This window comes from Eurosta solidaginis, chromosome 5, assembly GCF_040869045.1.
Source record: "Eurosta solidaginis isolate ZX-2024a chromosome 5, ASM4086904v1, whole genome shotgun sequence".
In the NCBI taxonomy this organism is placed as follows: Eukaryota; Metazoa; Arthropoda; class Insecta; order Diptera; family Tephritidae; genus Eurosta; species Eurosta solidaginis.
In genome coordinates this window covers 177,317,372-177,340,948 of record NC_090323.1, presented here as the reverse complement: position 1 = coordinate 177,340,948, position 23,577 = coordinate 177,317,372, and the positions used below count along the sequence as shown (strand labels likewise).

The 23,577-nt window shown below is 35.7% G+C and overlaps 1 protein-coding gene across 2 annotated transcripts in view; it reads left to right on the top strand.

Annotated features, from left to right (window-relative positions):
* Positions 1-23,577, top strand: part of Ctl1 (choline transporter-like protein 1) — a 65,137-nt gene that overhangs the window by 40,054 nt on the left and 1,506 nt on the right. The window contains exons 5-10 of one of the 2 annotated variants that reach the window (XM_067757637.1): positions 7,143-7,372; positions 8,481-8,559; positions 8,647-8,778; positions 19,301-19,580; positions 22,318-22,480; positions 22,547-22,768. In XM_067757637.1, coding sequence (XP_067613738.1) covers positions 7,143-7,372; positions 8,481-8,559; positions 8,647-8,778; positions 19,301-19,580; positions 22,318-22,480; positions 22,547-22,768 — 1,106 coding nt within the window. Of the gene's footprint in view, positions 1-7,142; positions 7,373-8,480; positions 8,779-19,300; positions 19,581-22,317; positions 22,481-22,546; positions 22,769-23,577 lie in introns of both variants that reach the window. The other variant, XM_067757636.1, reaches the window with a different exon arrangement.

Genomic DNA, 23,577 nt, shown 5'->3' with positions numbered 1-23,577 from the left:
TTAAAAGTTTCAAGTTAGCAAATATGCGATTCGACAGCTAACTTACTATCGAACAGTCGATATTTCGTGTTGCGGATAAACTTACGGAAAGCCATCCCTTTTTTGACCCCTTACAATACCTGTTATATGAGCTGAAAAAAAGAAATGCTATGCAAATACGAAAAGAAGGCAGACGGCACCCACATTTTTTCTTTTTTAATTTTTAAAAATAATTGGGCGATTTACAAGAGTGTCGTATTCATGTGAAATTTTAAGATTAGAGTTGTTTCCATGGTTTCCAATATAAAATTTGATTCAAAATTTAATTTAGTTGAGAAAACGCAAAAGAAGTTTTATTTTTTCATAGAGTTCCATTATAAAAATGAGACTCAAAGGCATCTATGTCCCCTATTTTCGTATTTTTGAGTATTCTATAAATACCAGCATAATCTCATCAGTTGGTTATGTTGGTGTATTATAAAATCTAAAATAGAAAAAATTTCGAGTTGAATCAATTTACAATTAAACGTACGATATATGTTTTGAAGGCAAACTTTGAAAATTACTTTTTGCTAATGAATTAATTTCTACAAAAAAATGGGATCTGAACGAAAGGCCAAAAATAAAAATGTCGAAATAGAAATATCGAAATTTAAAATTTTTCAAAATATCGAAAATATCATCTCTTTGTTCAGATTGTCAAAATCTGCGTGTTGGTGTTAGGCGAATGGAATGGAGAGAAAACATAAAACTTTGCAATTCTTATGTGTTGCGGAAAAATAAAGTCGCTAAATTAGATGAATTTACTAAAAAAATAACTTAAAGTGATGTGAAACAAATTTTTTTATAAAATATTTACCACCTATACCAAGAAAAAAATTAAATCAGCTGATGAGATGAGTCAAGCATATAATTGACCATGATTTCTTCGAACAATAATGTAGGTACGGTTCCGAATACTACAAATAAAATGTCGAAAAAATATTTTCCTGAATTAAAAAAAGCCCAAGAAATATAGAGAAATGTCGAAAAAAATGTGCATGCCTGGTATATTTTTTAAACGGTTTTATTTAGCTTAACTCTGTGTAGCGTTGTTAACGAATTTTCTAATTGAAGGTTAAGTAACTTCCCGATAAGCTACAAGCTTGAAGCTTGGAATATAGTTCAGAACTCAATGAAAATGCAATAAAAAGTAAAAACTCCGCCAGGTGGTACAAGGATCGAGATATTCAAAAAAATCTTATTTGTGGTCTGATTTGGCTCATATTTGGAACACATATTACATACATGAATAAAAAGCGACCTATGAAAAAATCGCCGCCAGGTGGTAAAAGGATCGAGATATTCAAAAAAATCGTATTTGAGGCCCGATTTGGCTCATATTTGGAACACATATTACATACATGAATAGGAAGCAACCTATGAAAAGATCGCCGCCAGGTGGCGCAAGTATCGAGATCTATTTGGCTCACTGAACAAATATTACATACAGTCCAGTAGACGTGATATCAAAATACTTTTGAGCACATAAGTTCAAACTTTGTCAGGGAAATTTAAGTAAAAAATTCGAGTCCCGGTAGAAGTGACGTCAGAATACTTTGGAGCACATAAGCTTAAACACTGTTAGTGAAATTCAAGTAAAAACAAGTAAAGGTGTCTAAGTTCGGGTGTAACCGAATGTTATATACTCAGCGTGAGCTTCAATTGTACATTTCATTTCAGATAAATTACATTTCTACATAACACGTGGCACCGCCCGTTAAAAAAAATGTCTCCCCATTTGCTCTTACAATAAAACTTACAATGAAAATTGATTCAAAACTATTTTTTGCTAAGTTATAGCTTATTATTCTAGTCTACAACCCTTTTAAACATGTTCTATGTCTAAGTTGCCGTGGTCTTTAACCGATCCCGTCCATTTTTACTAGAAATATTTTCTGCTATAAGGAAAATTTGTGTACCCAATTTTATTACGATCCGTTAATTTTTCTTCGAGTTATCGCTTCCGAAACATAGAAAATTGCTTAGTCATAAAAAGGGCGGTTTTTATTGAAGTTTTTCTTATTTATTGTTATAAATCCACTTGGGAAATGAAATACCATTGATATGAAGCTCTTTTTTACGAAGATATAGCTTATTTTATTCGTCCACGACCCTTTTAAAAATCTTTTATAAAAAAGTGGGCGTGGTCCTTAACCGATTTCGTTAATTTTTCTTCAAAGCATTCCTTATAGTAAAGGCAACCTCTCTGCCGAATTTTGTTACGATAGGTTTAACGATTTTTGATTTATGATTAATAATATTTGTAAAATTGATTTTATCACAAGTGGGCGGTGCCACGCCCATTTCAAAATTGTTTTCCAAATTTTTATCAAGAGTGTCAATATCAGTCCACATTTCAAATTTCAACATTCTAGGTGTATTATTTACTAAATAATCAGGTTTTTTGTGTTCTATACAAAATGTTATATATATAAAAAGTGGGCGTGGTTATCATCCGATTTCGCTCATTTTCAATACCAATCTATTCTGGGTCCAGATAAGCTCGTGTACCAAATTTGGTGAAGATATGTATCTCAATATTTACTCAAGTTATCGTGTTAACGGACAGACGGATGGACAGACATGGCTCAATCAAATTGTTTTTCGACGCTGAATATTTTGATATATATATGGAAGTCTATATCTATCTCGATTTCTTTATACCTGTAACCAACCGTTATCCAATCAAAGTTAATATACTCTGTGTGCAAAGCACGCTGAGTATAAAAATTTTAAGTTAAACGGTTTTATTGAAAACTTACATTAAGTAATAATAATACTAAAAGCCAGAAAATAATTAGGAGGATCCTAGGTACTAGTCATCACACTCCTCATAAATCTAGGGCGTTTATCAGAAAAATAAAAAAAAAAAGTTATAGCATTTTCAAAAAACACCGTTTTTTTTTTTAAATTCATAACTTATTTTGAGTTGGACACCGTTTTTGTTTTCAAAATGCTATAACTTTTTCAAAAATTGACCGTTTGGGATCTTTTTTTTTTAAATTTGTTTTTAAATGTACTTTTCGGAAAAAATACAAAAAAATTTTTAAAGTTTTTTTTTTCAATTAAAAAAAAAATCGGCCCACTCCGGGATTTAGTTTGATTGCAGAATTAATTGAAGTTTTTTATGAGAAAAAAAATGGCGAAATTCGAAAAATCTCGAAAAACTGAAAAATTACAAAAAAAAAAACTTTAACAATTTTTTTGTATTTTTTCCGAAAAGTACATTTAAAGACAAATTTTTTTAAAAAAAAAGATCCCAAACGGTCAATTTTTGAAAAAGTTATAACATTTTGAAAACAAAAACGGTGTTTTTTTAAAAATTCATAACTTTTTTTGAAACTTTCAGCCAATTCTAAAGGGGTCGGGTTCAAAATTGGTCGAAATGGGATGGAATACCACATATATAAAAATTAATGCCATTTTTCGTTGTGATTTTATAACTCAAGAACGGGCTTACCTATCCAAACCAAATTTTTATGCTTTGTTCTGACTATTCAGTAGATGGTTTGTGTTTTGAAATTTTAAGAATCGGATACCAGGATCTCGAGATAGAGGCCAAAGCGTGGACCCGGGTAACCCTAGGATGTGTTTGTACAACATGGGTATCAAATGGAAGCTACTGATGAATGCTATATAGTATATAGAGTATTTTTCATGCCGCTCCGTGACTAGGGTCTCGAGATATAGACCAAAACGTAGACCCGGATAACTTTAGGACGTGTTTGAACTACATGAGTATCCATTTTAAGTTGTTGATAAATGATAATGAAAAGAGGGTTTTTCTTTTCGCTGGGTAACTAAGGACTCGAGATATAGACCAATTGGGAACCCGCCTTCAGGTTAAGAGATTACATTCTTATGTACTTACTTACTTACTTAATTGGCGCTTAACCGTCTAAACGGTTATGGCTCCTTCGCTCCGCCAACCGGCGCCAATTGGTCACACCAAGGGAGTTTAAATCGTTTTCCACCTGGTCCTTCCAATGGAGTGGGGGCCGCCCTCTACCTCTGCTTCCATAGGCGGGTTCCGATAGAAACACTTTCTTGGCCGGAGCATCATCTTTCATTTGCATAACATGGCCTAGCCAGCGCAGCCGCTGCGTTTTAATTTGCTGGACTATGTTGATGTCTGCGTATAGCTCGTACAGCTCATCATTAAATCTTCTTCGGTACTCGCCATCGCCATAGAGGTCCATAAATCTTTCGAAGAACTTTTCTCTCGAACACTCCCAAAGCCGCTTCATCTGCTGTTGTCATGGTCCATGCTTCTGCCCCATATAGCAGGACGGGTACGATAAGTGACTCGTAGAGTATGATTTTCGTTCGCCGAGAGAGGACTTTACTTTTCCTACCTAGTCAAAAGTAGCATTTATTGGCAAGATTGATTCTTCGCTGGATTTCAGTGCTGATGTTGTTGCTAGTGTTGATGCTGGTTCCCAAATAAACGAAGTCTTTTACTATTTCGAAATTATGGCTGCCAACAGTAGCGTGGTTGCCAAGGCGCATTTGCGCTGACTCTTTGCTCGATGACAGCAGGTACTTCGTTTTGTCCTCATTCACCATCAAACTTATGTACTACAACCAGTTAAAATGGTATATTCAATCACATCTATAATATAAAAATAAGTCGGGTTTTACTTCCTGACGCTATAACTCCAGAACGCCCGATTTCCAATGTTTTGCAATCGTTGGAAAGGTCTCGGGCTCCGTGAGGTTTATAGCAAAGAAAATTCAGGATCGACGCACAGGGTCTCGAGATATAGGCCAAAACGAAGACCCGGGTACCCCTAGAATGTGTTTATAGAATATGGAAATCAAATGAAAGCTGGTGATGAGTGCTTTAGGAGAGGGTAATTCTCATACACCTAGGTGACTAGAGTCTCGAGATATAGGCCAAAATGTGGACCCGGGTACCCCTAGAATGTGTTATAGAATATGGGTATCAAATGAAAGCTGTTGATGAGTGCTTTAGTAGAGGGTGATTTTCATACCCCTGGGTGACTAGGGTCTCGAGATATTGGCCAAAACGTGGACCCGGGTACCCCTGGAATGTGTTTATAGAATATGGATAACAAATGAAAGCTGGTGATGGGTGCTTTAGTAGAGGATAATTTCCATACCCCTGGGTGACTAGGGTATCGAGATATAGACCAAAACGTGGGACCGTGAACGCCTATATAGTGTTTTTACGTTATGGGTATCAAATTGAAGCTGTTGATGAGTGCTTTAGTACAGGGTAGTTTTCATACCTATTGGTGACTAGGGTCTCGAGATATAGGCCAAAACGTGGATCAGGGTAACACTAGGATGTGTTTTTACATTATGGATATCAAATTGAAGCTGTTGCTGTATGCTTTAGTACAGAGTAAGTTTTACACTCTGGGTGACTAGGGTCTCGAGATATAGGCCAAAACATGGCCCCGTATACACCTAAAATGTGTTTTAACATTATGGGTATCAAATTAGAACTGTTGATGTTTGCTTTAGTACAGAGTAAGTTGTATACCGCTGGGTGACTAGGGTCTCGAGATATATGCCAAAACGTGGATCAGAAACACTAGAATGTGTTTTTACATTATGGATATCAAATTGAAGCTGTTGATGTGTGCTTTAGTACAGTGTAAGTTTTATGCCGCTCGGTGATTAGGGTTTCGAGATATAGGCCAAAACATGGAACCGGATACGTCTAGAATATGTGTGTATTATAGATATCAAATGAAAGCTGTTGCTGAGAGCTTTAAAGTAATTTCCATTGTGATATTCGATTTAGTCGCATCAACCTGGCAAAACTGATATATATGCATGCGAAGCCGAAATAAAGACATGATTTAATAATACCCACATATCTATTTACATACGTCCTATTCGATTTGCCTGAAATTTGGTATATAAGTAGGCCTATATTAGTATTTACGACGCTTTTTTCCGGGAAGTAGACCAGAGACGGACTGGGATTAGGACTAGGACTGGAGCTGAGACTGAGACTGAGACTCGGAGTGGGACTGGGACTGAGACTTGGAATGGGACTGGAACAAAATACATACCACCCTCTGGGACTGGCAATAAGATATGAAGAAGAATGAGAAAAACTTGAGAGAAGAGAAAAGAGAGAAGGAGAAGCAGACTGATAAAGAGATAGAATGAGACGAAGATGGAGATAGATGAAGCGAAAAATACAGTGGGAGGGGTGAATACAAAGATTAGGAAAAAGTGTAGAGGGGCGAGGGCAGAGCTAGGCGGAAAAAGCTTATTGAAATGATGCAGAAAAACCAAATTTAGGGCAGAAAAACGTCTACCGGGTCTGCTAGTATCTTTATAAATGATATTTTCATACATGCTTAAGTAAGACAAATGAACTTTAATGAGGTTATGATGCGCCTCACATTTTTAAAGATTTCACGCGCCCACCGGTTTTATTTATTTTTCTGATAAACGTCCTAGATTTATGAGGAGTGTGATGACTAGTACCTAGGATCTACCTAATTATTTTCTAGCTTTTAGTATTGTTATTACTTAATGTAATATTCTTTTCAATAAAACCGTTTAACTTAATTTTTTTTTAATTATTTTTTTACTCGGAATGACATGTATTTGAAAATACAGTTGCACATTTTCATGTTTTTTGTGTATTTTTCATAAATTGGTTGTAAACAAAAACAATAATGCAAAAAGGCTTTTCTGCAGAAATACTATGGATAGCGTAGCCGGTGCTGGACCCAACCGGGTAGTTTGTTTAAAGCGGGGTCGAATACCACCTATGCATAAAGGGAAAACCCGTTGATCGGGCTCAGATTCAAAATTAGCTGGATATTATTTTTTAGTTTCTTGTGAACATCTTTCGACAGAAGAAAAATGTTTACTTTCCGTCTTAGGATTATTGCTACCGAGCTCAAAAATTCTTCTACATTCATACATAACAATTAAAACCAAATATCCAAATAATGTAATTAATGACGTAAAAAGTTCGGGCGAATCATTAATTACATTATTTAGATTTTTTTTTCGACATTTTAATTTTCGACATATCGTCCAGACCCGAAGATATTGCTTTGGTGCAATATCCAGCCGAGTATGATACAATGCAATATATCATAACCTTTTCTCTTTTTTTTTCTTAGTAATCTCAATTGCTTTGGTAATACTAATGCATTGGATGTCACGCATTATATCTTGGCTTATCTGCGTCATGGTTATTGTGGCTAGTACAGCATTAACAGCTGCTCTTTGGTACGCATATTACAGTATACGAAATAAATCAAAAGGGAACGTACAATATTCGATGTTGGAGGAATTTATCAGAAATGAAAATGCTGTTTATATACTTGCCATTTTAGCCACTATTACCTTGGTGAGTACCTTAAGAGTTCCGTTGCTTTCATGGTTACGAAAAAAAAATTGTTAAAAAATAACACATACGACAAATAGAAACCTTGTGAATTCCACTACACCTTTTCCAGTTTAAGTTCAGAAATTTACAACTCAAGTTCAGAAAATTGCAATTCAAGTTCAGAAAATTACAATTAAAGTTTAGAATTTCCAATTTAAATTCAGAAATTTACAATTCAAGTTCAGAAATTTGCAACTCAAGTTCAGATTTTCCAATTCAAGTTCAGAAAATTACAATTCAAGTTCAGAAATTCCAATTTAAATTCAGAAAGTTACAATTAAAGTTCAGAAAATTACCATTCAATTTCAGAATTTTCATTTCAAGTTCAGAAAATTATAATTCAAGTTCAGAAAATTGCATTTCAAGTTCAGAAAATTACAATTCAAATTAAGAAGATTATAAGCAGGGTGTTATTTTTCAAAAGTTATTCCAATTCATAATACGTAAAATACTTATATGTTATTTGCGGGAGTGTTGATGCTTCGTTGACAATGGTGGCTTGGATATACTCTACCCCTAGTTTTCTCCAAGGCGTATACATCCCGAGCTAAGAAATCAAACGGAGGATAAAACTCTTTACAACAAGTGCAAGCGGACGTTCTGGCCATGAAAGTACTTCAGTCGACACCGCAGTTTGGAAGCAGTGTAAGGGGGAGACCTCCACAGAGTTGCGAGAGGCAGGTGGAGGAAGACTTGATCTGCTGTCATACTACTCAATGCATGAAAGAAAAAATCCTGACAAACTTTCTGAACTTGAATTTAAATTTTCTGAACTTGAATCGTAATTTTCTGAACTTGAATTGTAATTTTCTGAACTTGAAATGTATTTTTCTGAACTTGAGTTGTAAGTTTCTGAACTTAAATTGGAATTTTTGAACTTTAATTGTAACTTTCTGAATATGAATTGTAAATTTCTGAATTTAAAATGGAATTTCTGAACTTGAATTGTAAATTTCTGAATTTAAATTTGAAATTCTTAACTTGAATTGTAATTTTCTGAACCTAAACTGGAAAAGGTGTAGTATATTCACACATATCAAGTAATATTGTATTTAATTTCATTTCATAGATTGTCTTAGTGGTCATCATTTATTTCTTGAAGAATAAACTTTCTGGACTATCGGCACTGTTTGAAGAGGCTGGCATTTGTATGTTGAACTTACCTGGACTATTAATTGCTCCACTACTCTCCTTTGCTGTATTGGCAATCTTTCTTTCATTTTGGGTATTTGTAGTTATATGTATTGCAACAGCGAGTGCACCAGGCCAAAGTCCAATAGCGCCATTTGATAATACAGCAGCTCATCAGCAGCCGGTTTTGACGGATATTGCACCACCGAAAAATACCTCAGAAGTTAGTTTGAAAAGTAAGTTTTTGGAAGATGTTGTTGGTGAAGGGCGAGGGGAGGGTGGGATGTATGAATAATTTGAATTGTCAATAATATATATATATATATATATATATATAATTTGTCGGTCTAACATAACATGTAGTAGTGGTTTTTGTGTTTCCGTTCTAATCCGATTGTCTTTGATTTTGTCTTACTAACATTTTGTCTTGCGATTTCTATTTAAAAATTGTGCTAAAAATGTAAGTTTGCTATTTGTGGTTTCATTTTTTTTACTTTTATAATATAAACATATGTATATTTGTATGTATGTACACTCATGGACAAAGTAATAGGTGTACACAGCTTTGGTTCTATATCATTACAAGATTTTACGAATGAAAACAATTTTTGTATGGTAATATTAATAACTTTAGTGACTTATACTAAATATATGAAAATTATTATAATTCATCTTTTTCAAAGAAAACTGTATTATAATAAAAAATGTCGTTGGTCAAAATAATATGTGTATGAAACTTTTCTTAAAAATCAAAGTACACCATTGCAATATAATTCCTTACTCCACTGTTTTCTTAATCACCGATATCTCCTCCATGTTTTGTATAACTTTGCCTATTCTATTGGGCATGGCTTTGAATAATTTTTGGCAGGTTTCCAATGGGGCTATCCCATCCCAATCTTTCGTCTTCTGTCAAAATAATTCGCTTGTTTTGAAATGAAAAGGACGCCAATCTTTTCCTAAGGCCACTCCACAAGTTCTCAATGGGGTTGAGGTCAGCGGATTGACTTGGCCATTGCATACATGTGACAATTCCATTTCTGAACCACTCAGATACCAACCGTAATGTATGTTTTGTATCGTTATCTTGGCGATAACTCAATCTGAGTGGGGTGTTTTACATATTACAAAAACCAACGACATTTTTTTTATTATAATACATTTTTCTTTGAAATGGATGAATTATAATAAGTTTCATATATTTAGTATAAGCAACTTAAGTTATTAATATTACCATACAAAATTTGTTTTCATTTGTAAAATCTTGTAATGATATAGAACCAAAGCTGTGTACACCTATTATTTTGTCCATGAGTGTATATTTTTAATTTTATGTAAATGTATGCGTGGGAAAAAACATTTTCCCATATCAGGGCTGGGAAAATATGAACATATTAGTATTGATGACTTAGGGTCGCCTCTCAACTCTTGGCAAGCCCTTGATGTGAATTTTTGCCATAAAAAGTTTTGGTGTACCATGAAGCCCCCCAGTGTTACTTGTTGGACCTAGAAACAGATTTTTTGGCGAAATTCGGGCAACAGTGGCAACGTCGCGCGTTCGCTCATAAAAATGTTGAGAATTAGCGATTTCACGGAACACAACCTTATTGGTAAGTTATAGTGCTTTAAGAAAAAGCACAGTGCTTAAAACCTGTTCGTAGAGAACATGCAAATAAAAATGCAATTTATGCAGCAGAAGGCAATGGGGGAAAAAGCTGTACAGTAATAAGACCTTGCTTTCGTCGAGTCTGTTTGTAAACAGATTGATCAACGTAGGAGTGCGTGTTCAAACCCCACTCTCGGGAGAAAAGGCTTTGAGGAGATTTAGGCCCGGTTTTTCAGTACAAGTTCACCTCAGTTTGTCAGTTAAACTACTCTTAAACTTATTCTGCAGTTTTTCAGTCTACTTTAACTGAAGTTTAACCTGAGCTTAAGCGGCCGATCTGGCAGGGTTATACTCTAGTTAACCCATCAGTTATTTGAGTTTGTTCGAAAAGGCGTCGAAAATACCCAACAAGCATTTGGGCTTGAGTGCCATTAGAGCTCATGTTGATAACTAGGCATACTTCTAAAATCTCAAGAGTTTTTTCGAAACAGTGGCTCAACTCGTACTCAGCAAAAGAGGGAATTTGTTATAAACTGAAAAATTCTATTACTTAATTTGAAAAAATTTAGTTAACAACTTGTGATTCCCTAACTGGACCCAAATGTAAAATTCCAAACTACAGTATTTTCACGAAAATAAAATATATATAATTTATCTTTGATTAATTACGCTGCATTTCTGCTATCAACCAGGGGTTTTTTCCTTGTTGTTATTGTTGTAGTGATAAGGTTGCTCCCCGAAGTCTTTGGGGGTGTTATCGATGTGATGGTCCTTTGCCGGATACAGATCCGGTACGCTCCGGTAACACAGCTCCATTAAGGTGCTAGCCTGACCATCTCGGGAACGATTTATATGGCCACATTAAACCTTCAGGCCATCCCTCCCTCCCACCTCCAAGTTCCATGAGGAGCTTGGGGTCGCCAGAGCCTCGTCTGTTAGTGTAACGGGGTTCGCCGCTCGAAGGTGAGGTTGACAATTGTGTTTGGAGAAGCTATATATTGCGCTGGCAACCTGAAAGTTTGCGCTACACAACCCCTTGAATCTGGTATTTTAGCCGCCTCTTACGACAGGCATACCTACCGCGGGTATATTCTAACCCCTTAACCCTCTGGGGGGTGTTTATTCCTCACAACAAACAGCTGTTGGTTGTGGTGGTACCACCTTGGATATTATTTCTTAAAATCTCTCGAAAATTGGATAAAAATTGAAAAATATTAATGACGTTGGAGATCAACTCGAAAACTCTTAAATTTACAAAATTTCTCATAGGTTGGTAGTGATTCGAGAACGAAGTTGGATATCGACTCGAGAACTGTCTGGTTTAAAAATAAATAATGATGTTGGATATCACCTCCGGAACTAGATATACATTTATTTCGCTGGAGAATTTCTTTTTTCATGTTTGTTGGGTAAGCAAAATCCAGCTGTTGCCATATCTACAAATTATCTAGATAATAAAAAAACCAATGTTGCCGCACAAAAAAGTCAACCTCAAAGACGGCCTTAAACTGTGACTGAGAAACTGCTGAGTAGTTTAACTGGAGTTTAAAATTGACTAGAGTTTAAGCAAACTTAGCTTAAGCTTGCTTAACCAACTACTGAAAAAACGGGCCTTAAAGGTATAATCGTACAGATGTGACCATGACCGTCCTGATGACGCGTTATTAACATTTTTCCTAAGATACACATAACTGTTATTTCCTAAGATATTTTAGCACGTCCGGAATACTGTCTAGAACTTTTATGCTCTACGTGTATTTCGAGCTGGGTTTGATGGTGAATGAGGACAAAACGAAGTACCTGCTGTCATCGAGCAAAGAGTCAGCGCATATGCGCCTTGGCAACCACGCACTGTTGGCAGCCATAATTTCGAAAAAGTAAGACTTCGTTTATTTGGGAACCAGCATCAACACTAGCAACAACATCAGCACTGAAATCCAGCGAAGAATCAATCTTGCCAATAAATGCTACTTTGGACTAGGTAGGCAATTGAAAAGTAAAGTCCTCTCTCGGCGAACGAAAATCATACTCTACAAGTCACTTATCGTACCTGTCCTGCTATATGGGGCAGAAGCATGGACCATGACAACAGCAGATGAAGCGGCTTTGGGAGTGTTCGAGAGAAAAGTTCTTCGAAAGATTTATGGACCTCTACGCGTTGGCGATGGCGAGTACCGAAGAAGATTTAATGATGAGCTGTACGAGCTATACGCAGACATCAACATAGTCCAGCGAATTAAAATGCAGCGGCTGCGCTGGCTAGGCCATGTTATGCGAATGAAAGATGATGCTCCGGCCAAGAAAGTGTTTCTATCGGAACCCGCCTATGGAAGCAGAGGTAGAGGGCGGCCGCCACTCCTTTGGAAGGACCAGGTGGAAAACGATTTAAACTCCCTTGGTGTGACCAATTGGCGCCGGTTGGCGGAGCGAAGGAGCGACTGGCGCGCCTTGTTGGACGGTCATAACCGTTTAGACGGTTAAGCGCCAATTAAGTAAGTAAGTAAGTGTATTTCGAGCAACGTTGCATAGTGATTAACGGAAATGTACCATTTTTACCAGGTTCACTGTCCTGCGATGATCGATCGGTTGGCAAACAGACGAGCAAAGCAACGTCTTGTTGTTGTACAAATTTTTCCAGTTGCCTTCTGCAAAATATTTTCATACTTTCGGTGGTTAACAAGTAAACGGGACTATGTTACATATTCCCATACATTTTAGTGCAATGCACCCGAGTCCGTCAGGGGGATTGGGCTAACGCATCGCAGTTCGGCCCTAACCTCAAAATCACCAATTGTACAGAACATAACTTTGAATGTTTGCATGTACGAGAGCTATATATTGTTGTTGGCATATTCCTTTTGTATACATTTACAAGGTGGATCGAAACAGCTATAGCCTTGTCGGTCCTGAGGCGAACCTCGGTTATAGTTTTCCAAATTTGAACTAATAGCTGAATTCAGTAAGCCGTCTCTAGTCACCATTAGAGACTAATTGGGGTGAAAATCTCTTTTGAGACAATTTGCCATTCTGTAAGCTGTCTCGCGTCTCCAGCCTCACAAATGCAATCACTAATTTGTGAGCTGGGCCGGGGCAGATCACAAACGTGAAAATTTCAGAAAAAGTATGAAAATTATTTGCGAAAAGCGCTTTAAATATATTTTTTTTATTCCTAAAATTAAAATAAGCATAGAAAAAATTAAAAAACAGAAAATACTTAAAAAAAACATCGAACTCTAAGTGGCGCCGCTGAGATTCGAACCTACACACTTTGGGATTTTCTATAAAAATTGTGATCGGCGTTTTAGCAAGCTCAGCCAGAATACCACCCAACGTTACGTTGACAAAAGGCAGTGCTATATTATTTGTTCAATGTATGAGTAAATTGTCATTTTGGTGAATTTCGTCGATATGGTGAAATGTTTTTGTGACTTTCGTTTACTGAATACCGAAATCATCTCAAGTCACAAAAATTGTCTCTAAAGGAAAATCTCAAATTTAGAGATTTGATATGAGACTGAATACAGAATTACATTTTTTTTATTATAATACATTTTTCTTTGAAATGGATGAATTATAATAAGTTTCATATATTTAGTATAAGCAACTTAAGTTATTAATATTACCATACAAAATTTGTTTTCATTTGTAAAATCTTGTAATGATATAGAACCAAAGCTGTGTACACCTATTATTTTGTCCATGAGTGTATATTTTTAATTTTATGTAAATGTATGCGTGGGAAAAAACATTTTCCCATATCAGGGCTGGGAAAATATGAACATATTAGTATTGATGACTTAGGGTCGCCTCTCGACTCTTGGCAAGCCCTTGATGTGAATTTTTGCCATAAAAAGTTTTGGTGTACCATGAAGCCCCCCAGTGTTACTTGTTGGACCTAGAAACAGATTTTTTGGCGAAATTCGGGCAACAGTGGCAACGTCGCGCGTTCGCTCATAAAAATGTTGAGAATTAGCGATTTCACGGAACACAACCTTATTGGTAAGTTATAGTGCTTTAAGAAAAAGCACAGTGCTTAAAACCTGTTCGTAGAGAACATGCAAATAAAAATGCAATTTATGCAGCAGAAGGCAATGGGGGAAAAAGCTGTACAGTAATAAGACCTTGCTTTCGTCGAGTCTGTTTGTAAACAGATTGATCAACGTAGGAGTGCGTGTTCAAACCCCACTCTCGGGAGAAAAGGCTTTGAGGAGATTTAGGCCCGGTTTTTCAGTACAAGTTCACCTCAGTTTGTCAGTTAAACTACTCTTAAACTTATTCTGCAGTTTTTCAGTCTACTTTAACTGAAGTTTAACCTGAGCTTAAGCGGCCGATCTGGCAGGGTTATACTCTAGTTAACCCATCAGTTATTTGAGTTTGTTCGAAAAGGCGTCGAAAATACCCAACAAGCATTTGGGCTTGAGTGCCATTAGAGCTCATGTTGATAACTAGGCATACTTCTAAAATCTCAAGAGTTTTTTCGAAACAGTGGCTCAACTCGTACTCAGCAAAAGAGGGAATTTGTTATAAACTGAAAAATTCTATTACTTAATTTGAAAAAATTTAGTTAACAACTTGTGATTCCCTAACTGGACCCAAATGTAAAATTCCAAACTACAGTATTTTCACGAAAATAAAATATATATAATTTATCTTTGATTAATTACGCTGCATTTCTGCTATCAACCAGGGGTTTTTTCCTTGTTGTTATTGTTGTAGTGATAAGGTTGCTCCCCGAAGTCTTTGGGGGTGTTATCGATGTGATGGTCCTTTGCCGGATACAGATCCGGTACGCTCCGGTAACACAGCTCCATTAAGGTGCTAGCCTGACCATCTCGGGAACGATTTATATGGCCACATTAAACCTTCAGGCCATCCCTCCCTCCCACCTCCAAGTTCCATGAGGAGCTTGGGGTCGCCAGAGCCTCGTCTGTTAGTGTAACGGGGTTCGCCGCTCGAAGGTGAGGTTGACAATTGTGTTTGGAGAAGCTATATATTGCGCTGGCAACCTGAAAGTTTGCGCTACACAACCCCTTGAATCTGGTATTTTAGCCGCCTCTTACGACAGGCATACCTACCGCGGGTATATTCTAACCCCTTAACCCTCTGGGGGGTGTTTATTCCTCACAACAAACAGCTGTTGGTTGTGGTGGTACCACCTTGGATATTATTTCTTAAAATCTCTCGAAAATTGGATAAAAATTGAAAAATATTAATGACGTTGGAGATCAACTCGAAAACTCTTAAATTTACAAAATTTCTCATAGGTTGGTAGTGATTCGAGAACGAAGTTGGATATCGACTCGAGAACTGTCTGGTTTAAAAATAAATAATGATGTTGGATATCACCTCCGGAACTAGATATACATTTATTTCGCTGGAGAATTTCTTTTTTCATGTTTGTTGGGTAAGCAAAATCCAGCTGTTGCCATATCTACAAATTATCTAGATAATAAAAAAACCAATGTTGCCGCACAAAAAAGTCAACCTCAAAGACGGCCTTAAACTGTGACTGAGAAACTGCTGAGTAGTTTAACTGGAGTTTAAAATTGACTAGAGTTTAAGCAAACTTAGCTTAAGCTTGCTTAACCAACTACTGAAAAAACGAGCCTTAAAGGTATAATCGTACAGATGTGACCATGACCGTCCTGATGACGCGTTATTAACATTTTTCCTAAGATACACATAACTGTTATTTCCTAAGATATTTTAGCACGTCCGGAATACTGTCTAGAACTTTTATGCTCTACGTGTATTTCGAGCTGGGTTTGATGGTGAATGAGGACAAAACGAAGTACCTGCTGTCATCGAGCAAAGAGTCAGCGCATATGCGCCTTGGCAACCACGCACTGTTGGCAGCCATAATTTCGAAAAAGACTTCGTTTATTTGGGAACCAGCATCAACACTAGCAACAACATCAGCACTGAAATCCAGCGAAGAATCAATCTTGCCAATAAATGCTACTTTGGACTAGGTAGGCAATTGAAAAGTAAAGTCCTCTCTCGGCGAACGAAAATCATACTCTACAAGTCACTTATCGTACCTGTCCTGCTATATGGGGCAGAAGCATGGACCATGACAACAGCAGATGAAGCGGCTTTGGGAGTGTTCGAGAGAAAAGTTCTTCGAAAGATTTATGGACCTCTACGCGTTGGCGATGGCGAGTACCGAAGAAGATTTAATGATGAGCTGTACGAGCTATACGCAGACATCAACATAGTCCAGCGAATTAAAATGCAGCGGCTGCGCTGGCTAGGCCATGTTATGCGAATGAAAGATGATGCTCCGGCCAAGAAAGTGTTTCTATCGGAACCCGCCTATGGAAGCAGAGGTAGAGGGCGGCCGCCACTTCTTTTGAAGGACCAGGTGGAAAACGATTTAAACTCCCTTGGTGTGACCAATTGGCGCCGGTTGGCGGAGCGAAGGAGCGACTGGCGCGCCTTGTTGGACGGTCATAACCGTTTAGACGGTTAAGCGCCAATTAAGTAAGTAAGTAAGTGTATTTCGAGCAACGTTGCATAGTGATTAACGGAAATGTACCATTTTTACCAGGTTCACTGTCCTGCGATGATCGATCGGTTGGCAAACAGACGAGCAAAGCAACGTCTTGTTGTTGTACAAATTTTTCCAGTTGCCGTCTGCAAAATATTTTCATACTTTCGGTGGTTAACAAGTAAACGGGACTATGTTACATATTCCCATACATTTTAGTGCAATGCACCCGAGTCCGTCAGGGGGATTGGGCTAACGCATCGCAGTTCGGCCCTAACCTCAAAATCACCAATTGTACAGAACATAACTTTGAATGTTTGCATGTACGAGAGCTATATATTGTTGTTGGCATATTCCTTTTGTATACATTTACAAGGTGGATCGAAAGAGCTATAGCCTTGTCGGTCCTGAGGCGAACCTCGGTTATAGTTTTCCAAATTTGAACTAATAGCTGAATTCAGTAAGCCGTCTCTAGTCACCATTAGAGACTAATTGGGGTGAAAATCTCTTTTGAGACAATTTGCCATTCTGTAAGCTGTCTCGCGTCTCCAGCCTCACAAATGCAATCACTAATTTGTGAGCTGGGCCGGGGCAGATCACAAACGTGAAAATTTCAGAAAAAGTATGAAAATTATTTGCGAAAAGCGCTTTAAATATATTTTTTTTATTCCTAAAATTAAAATAAGCATAGAAAAAATTAAAAAACAGAAAATACTTAAAAAAAACATCGAACTCTAAGTGGCGCCGCTGAGATTCGAACCTACACACTTTGGGATTTTCTATAAAAATTGTGATCGGCGTTTTAGCAAGCTCAGCCAGAATACCACCCAACGTTACGTTGACAAAAGGCAGTGCTATATTATTTGTTCAATGTATGAGTAAATTGTCATTTTGGTGAATTTCGTCGATATGGTGAAATGTTTTTGTGACTTTCGTTTACTGAATACCGAAATCATCTCAAGTCACAAAAATTGTCTCTAAAGGAAAATCTCAAATTTAGAGATTTGATATGAGACTGAATTACAGAATTCAGCCGTAAGTCCATCTACTGCTACTGCAATATAATCACTGCTTCTCAATTATGCTAACTTAAGGGCCAATTAATGGTGACTTATCAATAACCAGATTTATGGTGCCATACCATAACGCTAAAGCCATAACCATATCATAGCCAACCATTTGGTTTTTGGTTTCTCGCCATATCCATAACCTAAAAACATTTGAGTTGGTGAATTTAATAACTTTTTGTAGATTTTATTCATTGTTTTGGATACGTTATGACTAAGAGACTTTTTTTTTTGTGAAATATGTTTGTAATTTTTTGCGTTTTCTTCATTTTTATGAAATTTTTGACGATTTTTATGTTAAGGCACCATTAATCGATCACATTGGAGATGGTTATGTATATGATTACGACTATGACGTTGGGGTTAAGGAAGTTTAATTGGCCCTTTAAAGCCCAAGCAAAGTTGACATATCCATATCCGTATAAAACAGCTGATCCAGCCAACCATATGAAAATCAATGTTTTTAGTCAATAGTGCCATACCATAATATTCTAGCCATAACCATACCAAACAATTGGTTTTGTTTTTTCGCCAAATATATAACCTATAAATATTTCAATTGGTGAATTTTAATACTTTTTATTTGCGGAATTTGTTCCTAATTTTGCCAATTGATATGGATAAGTAAAAATATGGTTATGACTATGTCGATATGACTATAGCCGCGTTCTTTTACACGCGTATACGTTTACATTATCCTCGCTTAGATAATGCTTAGGAGACGCATTTAGTGGCAACTATCTACAGAACATATAGCTGAATCGGCTGCGATGAATAGTGGACACACATCATTTGTAGAGGAGATACATAGAATTAGTGTAGAGATGAAAAATAGACACCTATTTTAGTTGCATGTGAGTATAATGCGTATTGAAATTTGGGAGTACTAATTTTATGCGCAGCAATTTCAGAAGAGTAGATAAAGTTGAACGCTTAGCAGTCCATATAAAGTTTAAGCGTAAACGTAGATATGTAGATGTAAAAAAACATAGCTTATGTCAACTTTGCCAGGCCCTTTATAAAGAACATAAAGATCATTGTAAATCTTACCAAGTAGCGCAACTAACAGCTGATCGGTGAAAATTCGCACATTCACACGCACAGTTCTCGACTCAGTTTCACAAAAAAACCTTAACTTTATTTAGCCCAAATTTTAAAGTGAGATAATCCTTACGAATTTATGTATATAGAATATATAAGGCGTTTTTGTTGTTATTAAAACAATATTTTTATTTATATTAAAGCTTTTATCATTTCTTTTTTTTACTTTCAAAAAACTTCAAACACCATTCCTTCATTATATGTCATTCGACTGCCTATTTCACTGCCTTCCACTCTATTCGCAACAAAACCTCAATTTAAGCTGCCAAACTATATAGTAAACAATGATAAAGATGGTACTGTTATTTCTTGCTGCTATATAACTATTTGTAGTTTTTTAATTGTTTGAGTGAAACTATTTTATTTTTTATAATTGTTTGTAATTATTGCGAGTAATTTAATCTGTAAAGCACTTAGCAAATCCCCCAACTCTGGTTCATTTTCTTGGAACGCAATTGAAACATAACTACATATGTATTTTTTGGTATTTACAGCTATTTTACGCGTAGAATACGCCGACGCTAAAGCAATACGAGGCATGTTTTGGATTTATCTAATTGGACTTATTTGGACGGTTGAATTTATATTTGCATGTCAACAATTTGCCTTAGCTGCAGCGGTAGCATTTTGGTATTTCCAAAAACCAACTTCAACACCCACCACATATGCAATTGGAAAGTTAATTAAATATCATTTGGGAACTGTAGCCAAGGGTTCACTTGTGATAACAATTTTCAAAATACCACGTCTCATATTGACTTACCTTTATGCCAAGTAAGTATCCATGGGCGGATAAGTTTAGCGAATATCATTACACTGTACACCACTCGGCTGGGTATTGAGCCAAACCAATTACTTCAAGAGATTTATTCATGGGCTGAAAAGCAATTTCCCAGTTTTTCGAAGATAGAATCCAAAATATGGATATTAGTTTCGGAAGTTCGTAATATACTTTTTTTATTTTTTTATTTAAAGATTCTAAAATGTAAATGTGATCTGCCTCCATTGCAGTCCTGTTAAATTTGAATTAGTATTAGTAATCAAATAATTAGATGCCGATTTTAATGGCCAATGATTATTTCAATTGTTTTCCGAAAAAAGCAATTACTACCATTATTACCATATATGTAATACTCCTATATTGCTACAAAAGGCTAGGTACATTCCCAAACATCAGAGTGCCGATATATTGCTGTTTAAACGTTTTTGTTTTTTTATTCAGTAATCGAATGTACATACCTAAATTTAAATTTTTTCTTCTCACACTTATGCTGCTACAATCACAAAAATTTTATAGGCTGTCTTGTTGTGATTTCGAATTCAAAACATATTGCGAGCATTTTCTATTAGCAATATAGGAGTATTACATATATGATTATTACCATTAGAAAAAAATAAAAAAAAAATCATGATTTTTTCCGATTATTGAAAAAAAAAAATCTAAAATAATATAAAGTAATCAAAATGACTACTTTTGATTTTTTTTGATTATTTTTCCGCTTTGTTGAAAGAAAAATTCTCGTTTGTTGCATGCACGGGATAATTTCTACATACAAGTACATTTTAGGATGCAATAGTAAATCGTAAGCGCTTATCGAGGCGAACATATGCATGCAACATATAGGGCGAATGGTATATGAGCGTTGATCTAAACATATTCTCCGGTAAGTATACACACATGTGCATATTTTGCTACACTCATTTTAGTAACTCATTTAGTAATTGATTATTTTTTTTTTTATTAATTTTGATGACTTTTAGTTTTTTTTTAATATTCGTAAAAACTATTGATTTTTTTATTATTTTCTTAATCAATTGAAAGGTAATCATTAAAAATAGAAAATAATGGCAAGTAATCATTAAATGGCGTTTAAAGAAAATAATCAATGGAACGGCTAATCATTACCATTAGTAATCATTATTTAACAGGTCTGCTACATTGTTATAATAAATATGTATGTATATACATCTTTTTTCTCAAGCTTATATTCGTTAAACAGGTAACTACACTTTTTAAGAAAATCGGTAAAAGCGAGGTGATAGTTTGTCCAAAAAATTACCCTCGAGATTTAAAGCTTCTTCATTTACCACGGTTCTACTTTTTTTGAATGCAATACGCACGTTATTTTTTCCACTTTCTTGAAAATGACTCAATTGAAGATATGTACGTTACACACACTGCCACATCAAATAAGTAGGCGCATCCGGTGATGCGATACATGTATTCTCATGCAGTTTGACGCTGAATCCAAAATCGCAACCGGTATCGACATTACGAATCGCGGTGCAGTGTCAACCTTAAAAAACAGACAAATTTCACTAATTATTGGACATTTTTTTGTGGCGAGAGCAGCACCGTGACCTGCTAGAGCAGTTATGATAAGGGGTTAGGATTCAGCGCATCAAAACGCATAAGAATTAATGTTTTCCATCTCCAGAGCCTCCCACTTCTTTTTGTGGATTTGTGATTAATCACCTAAAATTTTTTCGAAGATCTGAAATTGTACAATTTAAGTAAGGAAAAGAGGCTGAACACATGCCCATTTTTATCCAAAACACGTAGAGGTGTCTAAGTTCGGGTGAACCCGAACATTATATACTCAGCGTGAACTTCAATTGCACATTTCATCTCAGATAAATTACTTTTCTACATAACACGTGGCACCGCCCGTTTAAAAAAAAAATGACTCCCCATTTCCTCTTACAATAAAACTTGATAAGTGAAATATCATTGATTCAAAACTTTTTTTTTGCTAAGTTATAGCTTATTTTATTCGTCCACGACCCTTTAAAAAATCTTTTATATAAAAGTGGGCGTGGTCCTTAACCGATTTCGTAAATTTTTCTTCAAAGCATTCCTTATAGTAAAGGCAACCTCTCTGCCGAATTTTGTCACGATAGGTTTAACGATTTTTGATTTATGATTAATAATATTTGTAAAATTTATTTTAACACAAGTGGGCGGTGCCACGCCCATTTTAAAATTTTTTTCAAATTTTTATCAAGTCTCAATATCAGTTCACATGTCAAATTTCAACATTCTAGGTGTATTATTTACTAAATAATCAGGTTTTTTGTGTTTTACAAAATGTTATATATATAAGAAGTGGGCGCGGTTATCATCCGATTTCGCTCATTTTCAATACCAATCTATTCTGGGTCCAGATAAGCTCGTTTACCAAATTTGGTGAAGATATCTCAATATTTACTCAAGTTATCGTGCTAACGGACGGACGGGCAGACGAACATAGCTCAATCAAATTTTTTTTTTGATGCTGATGAAAAAATTATGACTATGATTAGGAAACTAACTTCGAAAAACCGAGAAATTATTTGTTGATTGTGGATCCATCTCTTTAAAAAGTTTGTTTAGTCCAACATCCAGAAAAAAATTTATTCTACAATATAATCTTTAACAAAATAAATAAATGTAAGGCGCGATAACTTCCGAAGAGATTTTGGGCCGAACTTCTCTAAGTTATCAGTTGTAATAGATAAGTTTTTTTTTTAGATTCAAAAAGGGCGAGGACAAAGGTTCTGAATGCGCTGCTTGCTGTCTTAAATGTTGCATATGTGGATTTTGGTTATTGGAAAAGTTTATAAGATTCTTGAATCATAATGCTTATACAGTTGTTGCCATTGAATCCATTAACTTTTGTCCCGCAGCAGGAATTGTAAGAATGAAAACTTTAACATTTTTATTACAAAAATGCAATAAAATTTGTGTTGCATAATTTTAGGCTTGGAATGCAATGGCCACAAATGCTTTACAAGTGGCAACCATCAACAGTGTCGGTGACTTTATACTTTTCCTTGGCAAAGTTGTTGTTGCAGCATTAAGTGGTCTTATAGGCATCTTCATGCTGAAAGATCGTCCTGGATTGAACTTTTATATGGCACCTGTAATTTTAATTATAATTTTTTCATTTTTCATAGCGCACATTGTATTGACACTTTTTGAGGTAAGTAAAAATTAAAAAAAAAAAAAATAACATTTACCAGCAGGAAAAAGGCGCGCACATATTATATTAGGCTGGGTCGATTTATTAACCGATATCGCGCTATCGATTTTTCCATAGTATTTGGGCTCAAGAAAAAAAGTTCCACTACGCATACCCAAAAAAATAATTTTCGAGCCTGCGAAATTTCATTTTGTTTACTTTGATTTTTAAGGTTTTTTTCATGACTACTAAAAAATTTTCATTTGATTGTAAAATTTTCAACGTTTTTAGAGGACATTTTTGGGTCGGACGGGTATATGTACATATGAAAATTTTTTGGTAGTTCATGAAAAAAACCTCAATCAAGTCGAAAAAAAAGTAAAAAAAAAATTAATTTCGCATCCTCGAAAATTATTTTTTTGGGTATGCGTAGTGGAACTTTTTTTCCTGAGCCCAAATCCTATCGAAAAATCGATGCGCGATATCGATTAACTTTCGTCCCTACAAATCGACCCACCCTAATGTATAATGTTTTTAATTTTTTTTGGTCCCGGATTAGGACCTGCTTCCGGTTCAGGTTTTGTGTCCGTTTTTGGCCGCTTTTGGTTTGGGACCCGTCCTTCGAATTTTTGTTCTTACCTTACCTTTACCTTCCATATTTTTTTTTTTATGTAAAAACATGCATAAGGCATCGATAAAGGCTAGTTGATAGTCAGTATATCAAATTAAATTATCTTCATGGCTATGTGGTCCTTAATTTACCACGTCTTCATTTTTCAGTTAGTTTCCTTCGCTTTCCTGAAAATGTCCCATTTTGTAGGTTCTTCTCC